Source organism: Anser anser, assembly GCF_964211835.1.
Source record: "Anser anser genome assembly, chromosome: 1".
NCBI classification, from domain to species: Eukaryota; Metazoa; Chordata; class Aves; order Anseriformes; family Anatidae; genus Anser; species Anser anser.
Window position 1 is genome coordinate 181,298,244 of NC_139720.1, and position 21,740 is coordinate 181,319,983.

General features: G+C 43.5%; 1 protein-coding gene and 2 long non-coding RNA genes across 9 annotated transcripts in view; 2 read left to right on the plus strand and 1 right to left on the minus strand.

Annotated features, from left to right (window-relative positions):
• LACC1 (laccase domain containing 1) overlaps window positions 1–1,289 on the plus strand; it is a 28,379-nt gene extending 27,090 nt beyond the window's left edge. For 5 of the 6 annotated variants that reach the window (XM_083828282.1, XM_083828284.1, XM_083828283.1 and 2 more), the window contains one exon: window positions 217–1,093. In XM_083828282.1, the coding sequence (XP_083684408.1) occupies window positions 217–391 (175 nt within the window). In that variant the 3' untranslated portion in view covers window positions 392–1,093. Of the gene's footprint in view, window positions 1–216 lie in introns of all 6 variants that reach the window. The other variant, XM_083828279.1, reaches the window with a different exon arrangement.
• LOC310896284 lies at window positions 843–16,909 on the minus strand. The gene is made up of 2 exons (XR_014581344.1): window positions 16,402–16,909; window positions 843–9,540 (listed from the first exon to the last, which is right to left on the minus strand). It is a non-coding gene; the product is annotated as an uncharacterized lncRNA (long non-coding RNA).
• A 1,843-nt stretch (window positions 16,910–18,752) lies between these two features.
• LOC310896285 lies at window positions 18,753–20,292 on the plus strand. 2 transcript variants are annotated; one of them, XR_014581346.1, is made up of 4 exons: window positions 18,753–19,094; window positions 19,579–19,724; window positions 19,961–20,039; window positions 20,140–20,292. It is a non-coding gene; the product is annotated as an uncharacterized lncRNA (long non-coding RNA). The 2 variants fall into 2 exon arrangements; XR_014581345.1 differs by having other exon boundaries at window positions 18,753–19,724.
• Window positions 20,293–21,740: the final 1,448 nt, after the last annotated feature.

A 21,740-nucleotide genomic window follows, 5' to 3' on the forward strand; every position in this document is an offset into this window, starting at 1 on the left:
TATACTTTTTCTGGAATATTAAAAAAATGCTCAAATTATGTGTTTTAATGGTTGCAGAAAAGCAATATTTTAATCTAATATTGGGAAAAAAATAAAAGTAAAAGTCACAACTACAATATTGGCACAATTAGTTCAATTGGTACTTGAGGTGCTGTCTGAATGATAGGAATGTGAAGATGTACAAAAATTACTGTTTTCTGTTTGTCTTTCATAAAGGATTCTTCTTGAGAGTGGTGGGATTCTTCCAGAGAACATCCAAGATGATTCTGTCACAGACCAGAACCAAAATATCACATTCTGTACTGCATGCCATCCTGAAAAATTTTATTCTCACTTTCGTGATGGCACTAACTTCGGCACACAAATTGGCTTCATATCAATCAAAGATTGAGATAGTATCTGTCTCTTGCTCTGGAGTAGTAGTTAGACAATAAGTCTGGTGTGTTGACTGTTATCCTGCTCTCCTGGTAGATTTCTTTCCTTCTTTGTTTCACGGACTTGCGATGGAAAGAGTACACAGGCCTTAAGATTCTCCTGCTTCTTCCATTCCCTGTCATTCTGAGGCAAGAAGAGAGGTCTAAGATACGGATCCTGGCTTGTGTGAGCCAGGTTCCAAAGGAAACAAGGACAACTCACAACAGTAATGAAGCACTTCTGCAAAGCCAGATGCAAGATCCCATTTTCTTGCCTTTTTGACCAAATATATCCCATAAACCTTACTGGTGGTGAAAGCATAAAATAAACAACAAACAAAAACAGTAATAAAATAAAAGTCTTCATTACTTTCTGGATGAGTCTTCTGAATGAAGTTAAGGCTGACATTGCTGATAAAGGAAAGGAAACCTGTATTGCACATTAACAGTTTGGGTACGCCCATCAGTGTATGTTTCAGCTGAAGGTTAGCCTTAAAAAATGATGTGCCTCGGATTGTTTTTGTTCCGATTAGCTTGAAAAAGAGCTTCAAAGCACTTACAAAAATAACTTGAAAGTGAGAAGCAAGCAAGGTCCTTTGGGGCAGACATTGTAAACATACAAATGTTAACTTAAGCATTTTTTGATTGTAAAAAAAAAAATAAACTAAGACTTGGTATAATTTGACTTGTATGGTCATGTTTCCCTAGGATTTTTTCTTTGTCATTTGTGCTCTGCTAATGTCCATTGAGACAATTTCCACAGTACTCAGTTATTTAATAAGTATCTGAAAAGGAGAGTGAACTTATCCTCAGTTAATTTTACTGACCAATTGTTGACATGTTTGTATTGCTAGTAAATTCAAAGTGTGCACTGGTTTCTTATTGCCATAGATGATTTGACTCTAGATTTTGCGCTAGATGTTGCAAGGTTAGGATGGATGGGACTCTGACTGCCCTGATGCAGTGGAAGGTGTCCCTGTCCATGGCAAGGGAGTTGGGACTAGATGGTCTTTAACCATGGTCTTTAACTCTTCCAACCCAAACAATTCTGTGATTCTCCGGTTCTGTCATTCTATGTGATAATTGTTGACACACAGTCAGACCTTCCTAATAGTTAAGTTTTTGTTTTCAAGTCTAATAGCGTGCTGGCTGTAGCTTGCACAGTTCCCAAACACGAGTCTTGGAAGAACTGCCTGCATACGTTATTTTCTATTTTGATTTAAACGGGCTTTACCAATTCTAGACTGTTTTTGTCCACTAGAGGTCAGTGCTAGCCCACGGTGTGCTTCCATCTCTGGCTGCACTGTGTATCTGGGTTTTCAAACAACACTTTGCAAAGCACTGTACAGCACAGCACTTCTGCCTATATAATCATCTGCCAAGTTAGTCTGCTACCTGTGCTTGAAGAGTAATTCGTGTTTCATTCTGTTGGGGTGCAATTCGTAAGCGACCAAAGTAAAATTTTCCATGTCCTCCGGGAGAACAGACTTCTTAAAAACCTTCCTTTTACCTGTGAATGGTATTTGTCAGCGAAGACTCTGCTTCTGACTGCTACCCCAGACTGTAACCATCTACCAAAAATATTTCTTCCAACTTTCCTACTTCTTCTTTAGAAATATTATTCCTCTTCTGCTGTAGTCCCACAGTCCTTCAGAAAAACAATTCTTACACTTTCAGTTACCTTTTAAAAACCTCACCGTTGCTTTCATCATTCCGGGGGTCACCACTGAGGTGATGTTCATGGCTGGGTTCAAACTGAAGGTTCAAGGTCCCGCAGGGACAATGCTCTGCAACTTAATGCTGCCAAGCATGTTACTTCACGGTAGCTTAGGGTGTGCATGGCATATATATGCATGATGTGTATAAATGTATGCATATTATCAATTTATTCTAAATATAGAATAATGTAATTATATGGTCATGGAAAGGCTTGTCTTGCCGCACTGGCTTAAAGAATAACAACCTACTTTCCCCTCTCGGTTCTGTCCCTTTGCCTGCGGAACCACCTTACGGGCACTGATTGACGTAGCTGTGGAGTGACTAAGGCATCTTCGCTTCTGCTGCTGCTGGTGTGGGGGCAGTAGCACCACACAGCCTTCAGTCCCTGCACCGAAAGCTCTGACACAGCTTGTCGGTGCCCTTCGCTTAACCCTCTTCCCTGGTGGATTAAGAGCGTGCCATCAAAAGCAGCTGAGACCCTCGGCTTTGCAAGGTCCTGCTTGACAGCTGAAGCATCATAGGTGCCCACGTGCCTGCTGTTAGCCCAGCTCACCTCAGAGACGGCTTTAAACTAACACATTTTGTGTTGCAGTGAGTGAAAAGACCTTGCAGCAATGCTATTTACCACTGTTCAAATGCTCAAACAGTATAATAGTAAGTCACAGTAACCTGATACTGATAGTAAGACCTGGCTTGTTCCTACCTGCTCAGGAACGACAGCAGACTTTTTCTGTTTAGAAAAATACTATTTACAGGTCGTGGTAGGACTAGGCAAGCTGGAGAGCATGTGGGAATAAGCAGAAACACCACAGGCATTACCTTTTAGAAGACAAATTGCTACCTCAATCATTGTTCATTAGTTCTTTTACACTGAATTACCTAGACTGTAAACCTGTCAAGACAAGAAACAGGCTTTTGTATATGGGTTACTGAGGTGGAGAACTCCACCACCAATAAGAAAATAATAATATTGAGTTCCCATCAGGCTAGGCTCTGTATCGTACAGAGAGTTTCTTTCAAAAGTCATTGCCAGAAAAACATTTTAGTTCTGGTATAAAAAAAAAAAAAAAAAAAGCTTAGGGGAAGGTCATGATAAAAAGGAGAAAAGGCTGTTTTGCATCTGTTTTGTGGAGATTTTATTTACTCATTTGTTATTACTGTTGCTCACTAAAGGACCCGAGCAGATCAGTCCTGATTCACCACCTCTGGGGAAGCTCTTAAAATGCTTCATAAATTGTTCAGCTCTGCCTACCTAATGACCAGATCCCATTCATTAACCTCACCTGAGAATTTATTAGCTGCCTCTATCCCATTATTAAGTTATTTAATAACATTATTAATTATGATTGTGGTTTGCCCTGAGGAGAGCACAAGTACGCGATCACACTGGATATTGGTTTTGATAGATATTATTGTGCAATTAACATTTGTTGCCGTTGTCAATTCTGAATATGGGTCTCTTCAGTTACATTTATGTATCAAAATGAGGTGTATAAACTATGTTTGAGAAAGGCTTTTTTCTCTGTTCCACTACAAAAATGCAGCTCCACCGCAGCTCTGGTTCCAGTGCCTGGGGAAGCAGTGTGCAACTTCAGAGGCTTAGATCTGAACCTGAGATAATTAGCACAATGTTTCCCCAAACGGTGGAATTTACTGCCACAGGTGTGGCAAAGGCAAAAAATATCAAGGGAGTTAGATTTAAAATGTCTGTAATAAATTTATAGAGGTTAGATCCATCAGTGACAGCTCGTCTCTTCCCACTGATGCTCCATGGAGACGGGCTAGGGGGAAGGACAGCTGCTTGCCCTGGGTTCTGCGTTTGATGGCTTTGCTTGTGAGCAGCAGCCAACTCCAAAGCCACAGGACAGGGCCTTCAGCAGGATATTTGGGCACATCTCAACCCAGAAAAAAATAATACATCCAAATTGCAAGCATTTTATTACAGGAAGGTGTCTCCTCAGCAGTAACAGAGTTTGCAAAGTCATCTTTTTTGCCTTCCTCCTTGTTTTCCTCGTGCTTACTTCTTGCCCATTGCTTTCCACCCAGCACCACTCACAATTGCCCTGTGAGAGCTCTGTGTCTAGCCACAGGGTGCTGAGGGAAGCAGAATCCATGTTGTGCAGAGCAGCACAATTGTTGCTTTCTTTCGCATGCATGTGCCTTTTTTCTCTTAACAGCAGCGTAAAACTGTTTTCCTCTGCACAGCATCTTTCTCCAACCCATTCCCATTTCCCATCTCTCTGCAGGATCTCCCAATTTCCAGCCTATGTGGCCAAGAAGTCAATATTCCTAGATTCTCTCCTTGCTGTCCTCATTTCCACTGCATGCTCAATTTGCTGCCAGGCGATGCAAAGAGGGAGATAAGCTGCACTCATTTGTCCCGAGGCTCAGCGTGTGTGTGTGCATGTGCGCAGGCTGATGTCATGCATGCCAGGCTTTTGTTCTCGGAGTACCAAAGTCCTCTCTGAACTCCAACCTCCTGTGCGATAATTTAACAGGACAGTGCAGTGACGGGAGCAGTAAATCCTATATGTGACGGAGGAAATAATGTATTGACCTGCCGAGGGATTTACATAGCTCCACGGATGGACTGCAAGCTCAGCCTGTGAGCCTGACTTGTTCTACTTCCCATTTCCAGCAGATACTAGCCAGTGTTTCCAGATGAACGGTTGTTAGAAATATGCGTGGATTTGAGAACTGTCTTAGTTGGGTATGCTCTTGTGCCCAGGATGCTAGTAATCACTACCTAGTATCTCACCTTTTCATAAAACCAAGGGATTTTGCTGGTCTGCTTGCTTTAAATACCCAGTCCTTGTGACCGTGCTGCTAAAAAGCATTATTATGTGTTTCCCAAAGGCACGTGGAGAAAGAGGAAGTTAGATTTTTTTAAGTCATCCCTCTGATCTGTCATTAGTAAGTGTTTAATTTACAGTAGCATCTCATGTTGCAAATACTATCCTGCGCCTCTTTGTCTGCGAGCTCTCGGGGGTCAAAGAAGGCCCACGGAAGAATTTCAGCAGCGCCATCCCTGGAGGACAGCGGGGCCGAGGTCCCTCTGCTCCCCTTCTGCAAATGTGACATCATGTCTCCAGGGCAACCTGGATTCTGACAGTCATGGGAGCAAGGACACGGCATGGATTTCCGTTTGATTCCTGCAACAGAAAAGAGATCTGAGACAAAATCAATGTGCCACTAAACTATGAGAGTTCATTTTAACAATTAATTTTATCTAAGGGATCATTTCTTCTGTTCTTGCGTAAATGTGTTTCACTGCTACTAACTGCATTTGTTTTTCTGGTGTCACCTTTTCATCTAAACATCTGAAATGCATTGTAACATAAAAATTTGGGGGGTGCCTACCATAGAACTGAACAAGCATTTTATAAAGGCTGCTAAAAGCAATGTTTGCATTTCAAGATGTATAATTTCACTTTTTTTCACATGTGATGTAATGTTTTGGACAGTGAGTCATAGTTTTGGTCAGATGTTTCAGTTTAAAGTGATTTTATCAATGGCAACTAAGGAAAGCCCTACCTATCTGATGTAAGTATCTTTGCCTTTCTCTTTGAGGCACTGAGCTCTGTCCTAAAGGAATATCCAAGTGCATGTCACCGCTAAAGCAAAACATATCTGTACTACTTTGGTATGCTTTGTTTGAAAGCTGTGAGCTTGATTTTACAGCACAAGAATGAATCACAAAAAAACCCAACTCAGTTATAAAAATAAAATTGTGACAGGTGACTCAGACCTCTTTAGTATGTTTTAATCGGTCCTTTTGATAGGTGCTTCATAAAATTGGTATTAAATAAGACAAGGTTATGCAGACAATTTTATTCTGTATCTCTGCTTTCTGCTTTATATCATTGCCTTAAGAAAGCTTTCAGAACATGAAAGGTGAGCAGGGTACGAAGTGAGTTAGAGAGGCTCCTCTAGATGTGTGAACATTTCCTGCCACATTTGATGCTTAGACCTTCCTCAGTTCTCTTAATTAGACTTGATAGAGTTCTCCCATCACTGAAACATCCCAGCTCATGTACCCTTGTGCTAGCAACAGCTGAAACACAGACATAGGCTTGATAATGACATTTATGTTGCAGAATTTCTTCAGATTTTCATGACACCACCATAAACAACATTGTGATAAAAATGTTATGCCACGATGGTGAGATATTCCCGAAAAATCTCCTGAGAAGCCTCACGTTTAGTTGAGGTTTTAGGGGCTATAATCAGTAGCAGCTTTTGGTTCTTTGTGAAACTGTGAAAGCTAAAGACAGCTTTGCACACTCTCCTGATCTAGTACTTGTCTTCATCAGAGCAACATGCTTTGGGTTTTAGTGTCTTGTCCAGTGAACAATTGTATTCTAAAAATAGGATTTGGATTTTTATAATTTCCCTTAAGAATGGCTTCCTAAGAGAAGACTGACCGCATATACATAGGCCAGTAACTGCAAAATTTAGCTGAAGTCCTTTCATTAGTTAATATTAGTATTTAACATGAAAGCCTTCTAGGAGAAAATGCAGGCCCTACAAAATGGGGAGATCACAGTGCTCTGGCTAAAATGTTCTTGTAGGACGAAGGGTAAAGGTTGAAACAGAGCCGATGGCTAGTTTCATCATCTTCAGAATGACACATTTCCATCCGTCTTTCAGAACCATTCTTCATTTCCTGTTTTGAATATTAAGAGCAGGCTGAAATAAAATGTTTAAAGCTGAAGATGTGCCATTGCAAATTAAAACAAATGTTGAGATCTCAGTTCATGCTGAACAGAGAGAGACTGCTTTCAACAGAGCTTGCCTTACTATTTATATGTATCTATGTGCATGAGCCAATCCTCTTATTTCTTCAGTAAACATTTCCTTCGTAGATTGCAGACTGTTCCCTTTGGTAAATGTTTAGCTATGGTATTTAACTCCATTAGTCTTTCATAAGATGATCCTTCCAGCTCTTAATTCTCTAAATTCTGCCCTATTAATGTCAGTTCACTGATAATCAGTTTTCACTTGCATTTTCTTTTAGAAGGAGAATGACATTTGAACTTTGCCGAGGGACTAGTTTTTTGCTTGTTTGTTTTTCTTTTTTTGTTTTTCTTTTTTTCTTTTTCTCTTTTTCTTTTTCTTTTAGGCTTGCAAAGTTGTGCTTCACAGTACAATAAAAGCCTGAAGTAGCCTTAATTAAGTAACCTTAGCCTCCCTCTATTCCTTTTTATTCAAAAGAGTCATAGCCTATTGCACTTTAATTAGAATTTATTTTAGGCTTCCTCGTTATAACTCATAATCCGTCACATTGTTCCAGAAGTGATCTTCATGAAGGAGGCTCAACTCAGCAAGTGAAAAATAGTTGGTGTATTTGTGGCTGACATAGGATTTATAGTAGGAGAACATCTTTAACTTTAGGAAAAACTTTTTTAAAACCTAATGTTGGAAAGCTGACACAAAGAAACTAAGATACGGAAATAATTTCCCAGTTTCTACAGTGAAAAAAAGAAAAAATCTGAACAGAGTGTGAGACTTAATACTCATCCCTTGAATTATATTTGCATCAGGACTGGATGCCTTTGTACATACTGGTTTATCCTAATCTAGCTGGATGAGCCTGGAAGAAAAAGGTGACATTCTATGCCTGCTATTACAATTGATATCAGAGAGCAGGGACACAGCAGCATTCCTGTTAGCAAGCGAGTTAAAGAGTGCTCGAGCTAATGATGAACCCATTCCTTCCAAGCCAATATTTGAGATTGAGAAAACAGCCAGTCATTCCTTGGCTCTGCAGCAGCCTTGGAGGCTGTTATAAACAAACAGAAGCAGGGAACAAAAATCTGCCCTGGGACGCAGCTAGCCTGAAACAGCGATCCATGGTGCAACCCTGTTGGACAGAAGAGGCAGAAAAAGAGAGCATCATGACCATGAAGATATTTCTACGCCTGCACATTTGAGATATAGGGCAAGAAAAGTTCATCCACATGGAAACGTGCCCCCACCACCACCATAAGCAGAGGGTAGCGCTGCCAAGCTTCTTCTTATGCATAGCTATTTGTCACAGTACTAAAGCTACCAAGGTACCTTTCTGTAGTCAGGATTTTTCCCCCAAACATGGCAATGTTGGATGATTGAGTGCTTATGGGCAGTCCCCGTTCTCTTCTCTCTTCCCCCCTAATTTAAACCTTACACAGGCATACCATGCACTCACAAGCTTCCGATGTATACAAGCAGGGGGAAGACCACAGCTAATTGTGGGAAGCAGAGAATGACCACTGCATGTACTGTCTGTGTGCAAGGCTCTGGGACCTTGCTAGATCCAGAATGATTGCAATGGTGGGCAGATCTGTCCTCGCCCACTGCAGCTGTCTTTCTGGACTGAAGATATGAAAGAGAAGCTGCTTTTTGAAATTTCATTCAGCTTGGCTAACAGCCCAATTCTGCAGACTTGGAAGATTTTCTATCATAATATTTCTCTGAAGCTAGCTGTGAGAATAAATGGCGTGAGGTATGTTTGGCTCAAGAGCTGAGAGTTTAAAATTTTTGAAGAATCTTTTCTTGTTTGTTATGGAGCAAATCCCAAATTTCTTGCTTAGAAGTCCAGGCTCCCTGCTGCTATGGGGCCCCATCTGAACATCTTGACTAAAAGGGAGAAGTGCTCTCCTCTGTGAATACTTACTGTTAACATTCCTAATGTGCCTTCAGCAGAAATCAGTTCACAGCGGACAGGGCAGAGCCAGGACCTGGTCAGTCCTGGGAGGGCAAAGGGGAGAAGGGTGCTAAATATAGTGAAGTTATTCCTTAATTGCACAGTAGCCACCTAAGACCATGGGCAAGGCTGCAGTGCTGAGAGGATGCAGAACATAGAGAGGAATGTATCAGTTCTCTCAGGTTCTGCTAGAAACCAATAGGTCAAAGTAGATAGTTTTCATATTTCCTGCTGCATATTTTGTTCTAGTTTGCTTAATGGGAAGTTACCCAGCACCCTGACCACTACTTCTTTTAGAGCAACAGAAATTGTGTCTCGTGTCTTTTGGGAACCTCTTGTCTGAACCTCTTTTGGGGAGAGGTTCAGATATTTTGATACTGGTGGATCTTTAAGATTCAGGGTGGTCAGTTGAATATTCTATTCTTACCCCACTTCTCTCAAGAAAGCATGATAGAGAAACTTCTGACCTGTACGTTGGCAGTGTTTTTATTCTTCTGTGTGGGCAGCGCTGCTAATAGAGGCAGTAATGCCATTAGCATAGCTCACAAGATAGGAAACTCTTCAGATACAGCATGAAGGTGTGAAGGATTCCTCTCATTTTCACTTCTAAATATGTAAGACTTACAGACCAAGACACCTGTAGGGTTGTGCCAAACCTCCAGGTCCTGCAGGCACCATCCCAAAATTTCAGAGCTGTAAGACACATTCCAGATGCTCTCAAAGCTGAGAAAAGGGGGGGGGGGGGGGGAATTTCTAGGAGACACCCAAAAAAAATGGAAATCCCATGTCTTTGTGTAAGATGTGTTTGGCTGGCATTGCAGGTGAGTTTACAGTTGGATCTGCCATAGGGCACCCCAACAGTGCAACACCTGCAATCAAAACAAAACAAAACAAAACAAAACAAAAACACTAAAAACAAACAAGCAAACAAAATAAAACCCCCAACGTTTTGCAGTGAGTTTTGGGACACAGAATTGGTTTGGGATCTGCAGTGCAAAAGCTTGTGAACCTCCCCTTTCTCAAAATCCATACCTGTCTACCTGTGGACAGTACAACGTCCTTTCATGCTTTTAGACTGGCTCTGGCTGCTGTTAAAAGGCTCGCTGTGTGAAGTGCATGCTTTTTTAAGGGATAGGAATGTCAGGACACATTTTTGTTCTAGCAAAAAGCATGCTATAAAAATTTATTATGTAAGTAGTCAAAATTTCCAGCCACAGGTGAGGCCCTTTGTTTCAGCGAAAATCAGTGTTGTTGCAGTAATGTAGTAATTACATTCTGGGTTACTGTTTTCACAAATCATCTGGTTTAATGAACAAAGCAAAAACAACTTTGACCATTTCGTTCTCAAATTATGTCTGAGTATGCAGTTTCTACAGACCATCTCAGGAAATTTTGGACTCTTTCCTACTTCCTGCCTTATCCACCGTGGGAAGCAGCATGTTTTATTCTTATTTATTTATCAAGCGAATAGGGAGAACAATTTGAAATTGCTGTAGTGTTTTTTTCTTCTGTTTCCAGATTGCAATTTTCACAGAAGTGTTGGGCACTATTTAAACTTTTCAGCCTTAAGAATGGCTCACAAGCAAATGTTTCATGGAGGTCAGTGTTTGTGTTTTGAATTTACTGAGTAGCTGTGGTTGATCACATTAGTTTCTTGTCTGGAGGAGTGTGAACTACCTTTCTCCATGTATAGCTGCTTGGGAACTGAAAGTGTGGTTACGGACATGAGTTCAAAATTCTCTTGTTAAGGGAAAAAATGCCAAGAAAAAAATGAATAAAGCTTGTGAAAACATGAATATAAAGAGCAGAAGCATTTCCAAAGTGCGTATGTTTAAAAATCAAAGTGAAAAAATAATCCCAGATAATTTGGAGAGAAAACTTCACTTTGTTTCTAGAGAGTGCAACACCTCCCATAAAAACAGGAGGAGGATAAAGTACCAAATTAGGGCCAAAACCTTAATGATGGCATAAGGACCTCACAGAAGAAGGGCAATGCTGTGCCTTGTTGCTCTATGAGTTTGCAAAGACCACAAAGGCCAAAGGATGTAAAGGGTCATTTCCTTTCTCCCTCCTCATGGAGCTTCATCTTAATGCAAGAAGTGTAAGAGACCACTGGTACCACAGTTGATCCGAAAAGAGTAGTGGGCAAAATGTATCCTGGTCAAACTTAGAGGGCAGCACACACTCTGTTAAGGCAGCCAATCTCACTCAAACCCACCTCTTTCCCCAAGAAAGAGAGATTCAGTGAGATCCCTTGCGTAGTTGCCTGTGGTAGATGGTACAAATATGGCATTAGTTCTACTAAACTAGGAAAATTGAATTATACTGGATCAAAAGCTGGCAGTTCATCTTGACTGCAAAGCCTTATAATTAAATCAACCAGGTTCTGGTCCTTCGGCTGTCATACAGGACATATACTTTGAAGTTCTGTGGTGCATTGGTTGAAGATTGGAGTTCATTACTTCCCTTGGGAAATCTAATTAGATTGATGGCCATTAGAGACCCATAAAAGGAGGAGAGGAGGGCAAGCTGCAAAATGAAGTGTGGATTAAAAGACAAAAGCCAGCTTCTGGATATTATCCTCATGAGTTAGTGACCTGTGGGAGAAGGAGAGGACTTAGATGCTTGCAAAATAAGATCGCTTTGAAACACTGTTTTTTGTCTTCAGATGTAATCCAGGTGGATTCACAGATGGAGACTCATGAATGTCTGATGAAAGCTTACCCCAATTTATCAGTTATATTGTAGGATGTCTAAGACTGCTGTACTGGAACTACCTGGGAAATTGCTTCATACTGTTAATTTAATGAAAGGAGATTCATTTGTTTCCTATCACCTGCACATCTAGATCAATATTCAGCTTCTACTTCAGTGTATTTCTTTGCTTGAAACTAAAGTACTCTTCATGTTTCTTCCATTTCAGTTTTACAATGCCCTTGGTGGTCATATCTGTTAAGACAAATTAGAACAATGAATCCTTCAAAGTCCCTGTAAATGCCTGTTTTCACATTTCAGCCTGCAGAATTGCCAGTAACAATTGCTATATTTAAGTCACAGTTGAGTATTGCCAGTGGTCCTGATCTTTTCTTACCGGAAACTGTAGCACATCACCCCACTCCATTTCCTTAACATTCTCAAAGTTCTTTTTTTTTTTTTTTTTTTTTTTCCAGGAAGTGATCGTAAAGAAATCTCCCATAGACTCTCATTATTTCTTTCTTTAATGATGTGCATTCCAGTCTTCATTCTCCATTACCCAGTATTAATTTCTCATTTTTTTCATCATATCTGGTATAAACAGAAATGGTACAGGTACATGGTGCAATTCAAGCCATTATGCTGGGAACTAGACCCAGATTTTGAAGGTGCTCTGTGAGCAAGACCAGGAAAACCTGGAATTCCATCTGTCTGCAAAATGACATCTTCAAGAGGCCCAACTCTACCACATACTGAATAACATAGTTTATTGATACAAGAAATGAATCCAGGCATCAATACTGTTGGGGAAGAGTATGTTGGTAAGATCAGAATAAGAGAGTCTCACATGGGAAATATTTTGAGAGGGAGAATAAAATTATTGGCAGAAAATGTGAAACATAGCAATGAAGTTTAAGGTCTCCCAGAAAAATTTGCTTTGTGCTTAAGAATATTCAGACAAGTCCAGGAAGAAAGTTTCTTCCAATTTAAATAGAAATCATGGAAAACACAGATTTCTCTGCTCTTTGAATAGATGTGCCAACTAATTTGAATGCATATGCTTCCATCTATATTTTTATCACTTATTTACATGCATAGGCACACACTTGCAGCTATGCATCTGTGTAAAAATGCACGAGCCATGTACAACTTCAAGCTTGTTTTTATTAATATACATACATACGTATATATATATATCAGGCCAGCCAGAGGAATAGCAATAATATTTCTCTTGCGTGCTTGTTCTTGTATGTCTCATTTACATATTTATGCAGCTCCTATTTTCTTTCTAAAATAAAGTCTTATGAAATTATCTGCCTAGGCTTTCACAAGGACACAAATCACCAAGCTTTTGAATTTTTGATTAATTCTACCCACTTCATTTTTGCAATTCTGGACTTTCCTGAGTGTGTTACTATGCCGTCATTCATTTGCCATCAGCAAAAACACGATGGCTCCAGAATGAACTCTTAATTATGCTTAGCATTCATGTCAACACTGTCCATAACAAAATGAATTGATTGAACATCTGCTTTTTCATATTTATCTTGTAGTGCTGACTTATTATACTTTCATTCTGCTATCTACGAGAAAGAGGAATAAAATAGGATAAGTTTTGCATTGTTTTTATTTGTTCGTTATTTTTCTTTAAAGCAGCAAGCAGATCACAAATATAGTAGAAGAAGAAGAATAGAAATGGAACTAAACAAAAAAATTGGTAACTTAAAACCAATGAGTACATTCACAGTGTTCATTATATTGTCACATAGCCTTGCAGTTGTGACCAATATGCTCTTTCTATCTGTTTTGCACTCAGTTGTGCTGGGCTTTATAGCGACTAAAAGATCTACGAGGAATGAGCTATGTCCTGGATTGTGGGACAAGCTTTTTGTTATGCCTCCAACAGCAAAACACATGCTTGTACCAGCATCAGATTATACCAAGAGGTGTAAATCCAGCTCAGCTATCAAAGGAAGGATAAACCCAAAATAGAAAATAAATTAGTAGCCTAGGCTATATCTTCCCACTTCAACCCTAGTGCTGGATATAAAATTTTTGATGGAAAAGAAAGCTCTCCTGGAAGATCTCAGCATTTGATCATGGAATACTTAATCTGAAACATCTTGGGGTCTGTTGAGGTTTCAAAGAATACACAGATGATTGTTGCCCCGTGACCAAGGAACCAAGGATGGGATTTGCTCCTACCTTTTCAGCCTTGCCTAAAGGAGAATTATAGAGAAAGACAGAGCCAGGGTAACCCAGAGTAAAAGGATCTCATACTACACAGCAAAGAGAAAAGAGCCAGCTGTAAGCAATTGTATCATGTGGAAACCTGATTGCATGTAAGTATGTATATTTTTTCCCCAGTGAGGGTGCTGCCCAGAAGAGGCACTGAAATTTCCAACAGTGGATATTTCAACACTCAACTGGACAAGGGTCCAGTTGAGTGTTGAAAGGGTCCAGGTGAAAACAGTTTCTTGAACCTGTTGTATTCATATTCAGGTGAGATGATTATTGTGTTACTCCTCCTGCCAGATCTGAAAGAAAGGGAAATTTAGGAGAAACATTTGTGAGACTGACTGAGATGATAGTAGCTAATATACAAAGATTGCTCTGATTTGTGCCTGTCTGGCTGAAGTCATTGCATTTAGAGGGAGATTTCCACTGCAGTGAAAAGAAGAGCAAAATGCAGGTCCCTCCATGCAACAGAAACTGAACTGAAGGTGCAACCCACACCTGTTACCTCTGAAGTGATGTGCAGGGGGGCTTTCTTAGCGAGCTGGTGAAATTTATTGCTATTTTCTGCAGCAAAAGGACACTCAGCCAAGAGGGGGCAGTGTCCTTTTACTTCATTTCCTCTCAGCTCTGTTTTTACTGTGAGAGACTCAGTGCTCACCAAGACAAGGAGAAAGTAAGGGACATTTTGTGCCAGCACCTGGGAGCAGAGCCACTAAGATCTTTCTCTAGGTATGTCTCCCACGACTGTATGCACCGCTTTAATTAAGATGTGATGTTTACTACCATCTTTCTGAGCTAGAACAGATGTTGTGTTCCAGTGAAAGACTCTTCCAAGACAACTTGAGAACTCAGTGACATGTGGAAATTAATGGGATTTTTGTGGTCAAATTTATCTTAGCATCGCTTGCCATGAAGAGCAGTCTTTGGGGCTCTTCCACCACATCAGTCCAATAATGTTCCTAAAAGCAAAGATGAAACCACTTCTCTCAAAGTGCTTAGAAACATCAGTGACTATAAACAACACCTCCGAATGGTGAAAAAAAACAACTTGATGCCAATACGTGAAGCCTCTTAGGGAAAGAGAAGTTGCCCACAGTGATGGAATAAGTCTGTAGGAGCAGTGACAATACTCTTGCCAGGTATTTGGGTGTGGGCAGATGCCAAACCTTGCTTTTCCCACCGGCAGACGGGCTGAGACCCCTGCGAGAGGCCGAGGCACCACGCTGGGCTCTGCACCCTTTGCTCCCTCCACACTTAGCCTGCATCAAAAAAGCATGAGCTGCAGCTCAGCCTGCCAGCCTCTGCCTCAGTGGGACGGGTGCCAGCTGTGATATAAAAGCTGGGGACTGTGGCAGCATGATGCTGAGCCCGGGCTGGTGGGTGCTGCCCGTCAGCAGGGCTCCTTGGGGCACATCTGCCCCAGATGTGTTTTTTGGGGTCTCCCAGGACATAGGTTGTATTGGTGGACACTTGCAATGTGTTGTATGTACGTATTTTGGGAAACATGCCAAAATCAGTGTGTCAGGGAGGATTTGGCCTCTTCCCTGCTGTGGACTCCGCACTGAGGGAGAAAATAGTTTATGGTATTGACGAGGACAGAACCGGATCCGGTGGTTCTGAAGCAGAAAAATGTCAAATGGCTAAAACCAAAGGAGCACTGGTGACTGATCAGCTGTGAAAGAATGAATTATCTTTGCTTTCCACATCCTCCTACGAGTCCCCAGAATAGTTGGTGTGGCTGCACCGCCTTATTTCTGAACATGTTGTGCTCTCTTTTGTGCTGGCAAAAAGAAAAAAAAAAAAAGAAGAAAAAAAAAAGGGTTTCTGCAACAACAGAAACACGAGACTCCCCACGTTTGGCTAAAATCAAGAGGAGAATTCTCCAGGAGGAGAAGCAGGTACGGCTGTTTTCACAGCCCCCGAGCAGGATGAAGACAGGTTTTGTAAATAGCCTGGTGTTCCCGTATTGACATTTCCTCTGCGGGCAGCGCTCCTGCTTTGTGCGGGCGCCTGGCGCTCACACACAGCCCAGCTCTGTTGTGCAAAGCCAGGCATGCGTGAGCTGATCGCTGGAGACAGGCAAGGAAAAGGGGGGACCTGGGCGAGGACGAGTCAGCTGGGGACAGGGAACACTGTGGCTTTTGTGGAGCGGTGGGAGAGGGAGAGGCAGGAGAGGGAGGCATCCCCGGGCTCCCCTTGCTTCCCAGGCCAGCTCCCAGGGAGAGCAAAATAGGCAGAGCCGCTCAAGCACGGCAAAATTCTGCATGGGGAAAATGAAAGGAAGCCTTGGGGCACAGGGGATAGCACTGTGCTGTGCAATCGTGGAATATGGGCTCTGGGGAGGGAAAAAAAAAATCATGCCATGGCTGCTGCAGAAACCAACCCCAACCCCAGGCGCACCACAGCTCCGCTTCCCACCTCTGCTCCACCCAAGGCTTGCATGATTTGGGGCCTTACATACAGAAATGAAGACTGACAGGGCTGCAGTAGCATTCAAACAACCTTCCTGGCAAAATATGTTCAGGTCTTTCCCTGAGAAATGCCAGAGACGCTCAGTTATTGTTTACTGTTACAGGAATGTGCAGATTCCCCCCTCCCCGCCCTCCCGAACCAGATGAGGGGGAAAAAAAAAAACAGGTTTAGAGGGATCACCTGGGTTTCCTTTTTTCCCATGGGACTTTTCCCACAGCTGAGGTTTGAGGAGAGATGATGGCTAGAGAATTCATTTTGGAGCAGCGTGAGCAGCCCAGCGGAGGAAAACATGCTTCCTATCGGTGTTGTTTCTGCTGTGTCTGTGATGGAGGAAATGAGAGCAGGGGCTGAGGGGGAGTGAGCAGGACTGAGGAAGAGAAAGGAGAAGAAACAAGGGTGATAAGGGCCAAGCAGGCCTTTTATGAACTTCTCTTGGTCTGTGCGTGTTCCAGGCTGTGGAATATGAAAGGAAATTGCTCTCTGAGCCCTGGGTAGATAAACATTTTGTATTATTTTATTTTATTTATATATTTTTTTCACAGCATCTGTTCTCTTTACAATGTGTGTCTTCATGGCAGCTTTGTATTCATCAATTTTCTTATACCAGAACCAGTGGGTTACTGCAGACAGGAGAAGCCAGTATCCATGTATTTACTGCACCATCCATACACAAACCCTTTGTTTCAGAGAAACCTCTCAGCTAGGCTGATCTGCACATTTGGGTGAGGTAGAGGACGAGGCATAAAATGACCACAGCAAAGCTCGAGTCCCTGCTTGGAGAGGGCCTTGGTACCTGCTGGGGCGAGGACAGGAACATCCACTTAATTCCTCTGGAGGTAAAAGGACCTTCCCTACATCAGGAGCCAAAAAGCAAGGTACTATGCTAGGATGTTACTGGAAACTGGGAAAATGTATCAGGGGGGTATGTCTGCCCTATTCTTTTATTATTCCCTTTGCATCTATAACTAGCTGCTGCTGGAAAGCCTGGGTGCGACAGGCCTGCCCTAGCAGAGCGCAGCTATTCTGGCAGCCTGACGCCGTTCCTCCACGAGGAGCAGTCGCACTAAACTGAACAGCACTGTTCTTGGATGTGTTATATCATGAACGCATCCAAGTGTTTACAGGATTTTGACTTTACCGAAGTTTGCAGGGCTTCTGCTTTGGTCTAGCTCTCTGGGCATCAGTGGAGATGCCCGTTGCATTGTTGTGAGAGCCAGGGTCTGCCCTGCTTGCTGCTACCAAAGCTTATGGGGACACATTCCCAGGCCTGTGGCACACGTTGTAAGGCTGCAGAGTATTTTAACTGTGGCTAAAATAAAAAATAAAAATTAAAAAAAAGCATCTGAAGACAGACAGAGAGACCTGGCTGAGTCCCGGGAGAGGGGCTGGAGCTGGGAGGAATTTCACTGCAGCAATGATCAGCATCTTCTGCAGAGAAGAGAGCAGCAAGAATGCGAAGCATCTGTCCTATCTGCACCGCACTGTGATGGGAGAGTCGCCCTCTGCTACGAGCCCATTTTGGTGGCAGTGAAACTCCTGCGTGCCTCGCTGCAGTCATTTCCGAGGAAAGGTCGGCAGGAGGTGGGCACCGGGGCAGCTGATTCAGCAATTGCTCTGAATTCAGCTTTTAGCTTCATGCCGTATCAAAAATAAGGAGCTGTTGTTTACGCCGGGCTCACTGAACGGCCCCTGTTCCCATGATACCTAGAGGAGGCTGACAATTATTCTCCCTGGCTTCTCCCCGGAGCTATTTTCTTTGCTGGCGGGGAGGAAATTGTTCATGTTTCATTGGCGCTACCGTTGTTCCAGCTGCCAGAGCAGGAATGTTTGTCCGCCAGCCTGCATCGGCGGCAGCGGCTCCCCTTCGGACCTGCCATCTGTTAGCTTATCGCTGCTCTTATCTGTGCCATGGCAGGGGCTGGGGGCATGTCCCCCTGTGCCCAGCACTGCTCCAGCATGCCAGCAGCAGCGGGGGGGGCACAGCAGGGACAGGTAAGGGACACACAGGGCAGGAGGGGGGCTCTGCTCTGCCCAGATCCTCTAGGAAATCTAAACTGTGTCTCCACATCTCTCTCCAGCCTCTTACTGAAATGCCTTCTTAAATATCCGCTGTAAATAGCAGCTGCAGTGTAACACAGGGGGCTGCTAGTCCCTGATTTACAAAACAAGGGTTCGTATAAACATCCTCTTTCGGAAGCCTCGCGTCATCTGGGGAAAAAAAAAATAATAATAATAATAATTTTCATTTCACCTGGTTCTTAGCCCACTGGGATTCTCTGTACCATGGGGTCCTCCTTGCTTGGGATGTTATTTTTTTAGGGTTGATTCCTGGGGAGGCCTGGATTTTCAGATGTTGCAGTCTCAGGCCTGACTGTGCTGCAATTGCTGTTTTAAGAACTAAAGCCCAAGAAATGAGACCTTAAAAACAAGACCCGCAGCAGCTCTGCCCCCCCCCCCCCCCCCCCCCCGAACTTTGAGCCTGGCAGCACTGAACCCCCTGTCCGGAGCCGTGTCGGTCATCTCATCTTCCAACCCTTGTTCTAAGCTCTTGTTTCCCTTTGTCTGGAGCCGGCGAGGGGTTGGTTTCTCCCCACGGGGCGTGCAGTGCCGGAGCCGCGCCGCTGAGCGGCACCGTCCATCCAGGCACCTCGTCCCGCAGGGCACCCGCGCCGCTCCCCGAGCGGGTGGCCCCCCCCGGGACACCTCACCCCTGCGGGGGCCCTCAGCATCACCCCCACCCCCAAAGCCGAGGGGTGAACCTATAAAACACCAGGGGATGGGGAAAGCTCGGCCGATGACCCAAACCACCCCTACATCGTCCGTGTTGCGTCCTAACGCAAAGCACCTTTTGTGGTTTGCAGGACTTGGACTTGGTAGGAAGCGTTCTTATTTATTTATTTATTTATGTTACCCCCTCTCCTTTCCCGTCTTTGTTTTTGAATTTGCATTCATCGCCTCCAGCTGTTCAAATGATCCGAGATTAAAATGTTCTCGACAGCACTGTCTTTTTGGAGATTTTATTTTCTTTCTTTTTTGAGATGAAACTTAGGAGCAAAAGTTTTTGACTTTAAAATAACTCAGTGTTTGGTGTTTGCTGTGCTATGAGTGATATTTCCAGTAAATGGTCTCGTATAAGTCAATATCTAATTCGTGTCTACTTTCACTTTCTGACAATTATGACTGGGTTTTTTTGTGTGTGTTTTTTTTTTTTACCTGGAAATCTTGTTTTTTAACCTTATTTAATAAGATTAGTGAAGATACAAAAGTAGACTAGTGAAAAGGGGAACATTTCAAGTCCTGTCAAACAGAAACAGGATCTGCACTTTCCATTAGTCCAGTTCCTTCAATTTCTGACAGCACACCATCCCAGCTGTCCTCGAAGTCCTGATCTGAGTACTCGTGGCCGGGGCTGGTGCAGGACCACGCAGGGCTGTGGAGGAACACACACCGGTGTCGTCGTCCCTGCACCGTGCAGACTAGCAGGACAGCACAGCTCCTTTCTGGTAAAAACCTTTCCAGAGGAAACCACAGGGATGGGAATGACTGCTGGGGTGCACCTCCATCCCGCCCTGGTCCTGACACGTGCGTTTGGCTTCAGAAGCTGGAAGTCTCCCAGGCTCACCACTTTCCCTGTGGCCCATGTGTCTGCTTTGCCTGGCGGAGCCACTTCCCCCCTCCACCTTTCTCGGCCCAGAACTGCAATTTCTGTGCCTGAAGAATGTGTATTTGTTGTTGCCAGATGACTTGATAGATGACATGCACCCAGAGCTGCAGCATCCGTGGCGACCCGCAAGCCCACCTTCCCAAAGTTATACAGGGTACCTAAACCTCACTGGAATCAGTAGCCCGACATAATCAGTGGGGACCTTGCATGAACATCAGCTGTAGTGTCTTAATTGTTGGTGCTTTTTCTTTCAGCAAGCTAAAGCTGGACCAGGCAAGGCTATCCCAAGAGGTCAGCAGCCAGCTGGAAAACCCAGGAGCAGTTATGGGAGCCCATGGCTGCATATCGCTGCAGTGTAACAATGTGTGTTGTTTTCTCTGTCTTACATGTTTTAAGGAAAAAATAAATAAATACTGTGGCCTGTTTTTCCTTTCCTCCCCAGACCAGAGTAAAATTCTCATAGCACTACCCTTCGTCCCACAAAAGCCCTTACTCAAAGACTGGTGGCACAACAAACAAGTTTTTTTTTTTTTTTTTTTATCTGAAAGAAATACAGGCAACAGAGAGTCCTTTTGCCAGTCCCATCCTCTCACTGGCATTGAATTCAGAAAGGCTGCTCCTTGACAGTAGTCCTGCCAAGCCTAAATGAGCTGTGTCAGCTCGGGTTTGGATGCTTTCCCTCTCGGTCCCAGGAATTTTCTTCTGCAGTCATTGTAGGGCACAGGCAAATTAGGCAGCGGCTGAGTAGATAGACCTGCGAAATGGCCCGCCACCACTTTGCTAAGGCTGCAGAGCCAGGTGTCCCACTATGGGACATCCTGCATCCTGCACCCCACCCTCCCCTTTCTGTGGCAGAAGCCCCACCAGCTCCTCTCCTTGTTCTTCACCGTCAGAAAAGCAAAACGAAGCCTCTTCTGGAGTGTTGAGCAGCCTCGAGGTGACTGCCCAGCTGGGACACCCACCTGGTGACACACCACACCGTCTCCGAAAAGCACTGTACCTATGGGCACCCCTACGCTGTCAGGGCTTGCTGGGGGAGAAAGAAAGGTCACACAGCCTGGATGAACAGCATAGCTGCAGCCCCACAGTGCTTTGTTTAGGAAAACAGCTGCCTTTTTTTCTCCTGTGTGGTCTGAGCAACACGCGAGCAAGGACCAAAGCGCTTGCATGCCACGGTGGTGATATGAAAGCAGTAATTGCCTGCAAAACCCTCACTTGTGTGGGGATCCCAGTGCAAGCATTGGGAAGTGACAGCCAGCTGTGTCCCCTGCCCTCCTCACGCTCCTGCTCACCATGGGGAAGGCGTGGAGTCACCTCCCACACCCGAGCAGTTCGCTGGTAATGTCCGTGATACATTTGCCCCTTCTGCCCTCATGTCCTGCTTCTCAGGGGCTTCCTCCTAGCTGAAGATAGAGGCTTAGGGAATGACCTATCTGTCTGCCCAAAATTACAGGGGTAGGAAAAGTCCTTTGTGTGCGTTTTTCATAGGATTTTGTTTTGTTTTGTTTTGTTTTTGTGTTGCAAGCATGGCTGAAGATCCCAGCTGAAGCTGTATTAGGGGTTGTACCAGCACTTCATAAAAAGGTGGACATGTCCTGAGGACCCTCCCAGGAAGCAATGACAAGCGGTGGAAGTTGTTGAGAGAACAGGGAGAGTGTCTAATAAAACACACTAAAATGAACATCTGCTTTTTGGCTGGGGGTTACTGTAAATAAAATTAAATTGGTTATCTCTGGTTTCTGCACAGTCATTGTTTTATTCACATATCACAGCTGAGAAGGCAATTTGAGAGGGGAGGAAGAGTTCACTTCTAATACTGCTGGCTGAAACCGCATAGTAGCAGTAGAAATAGATT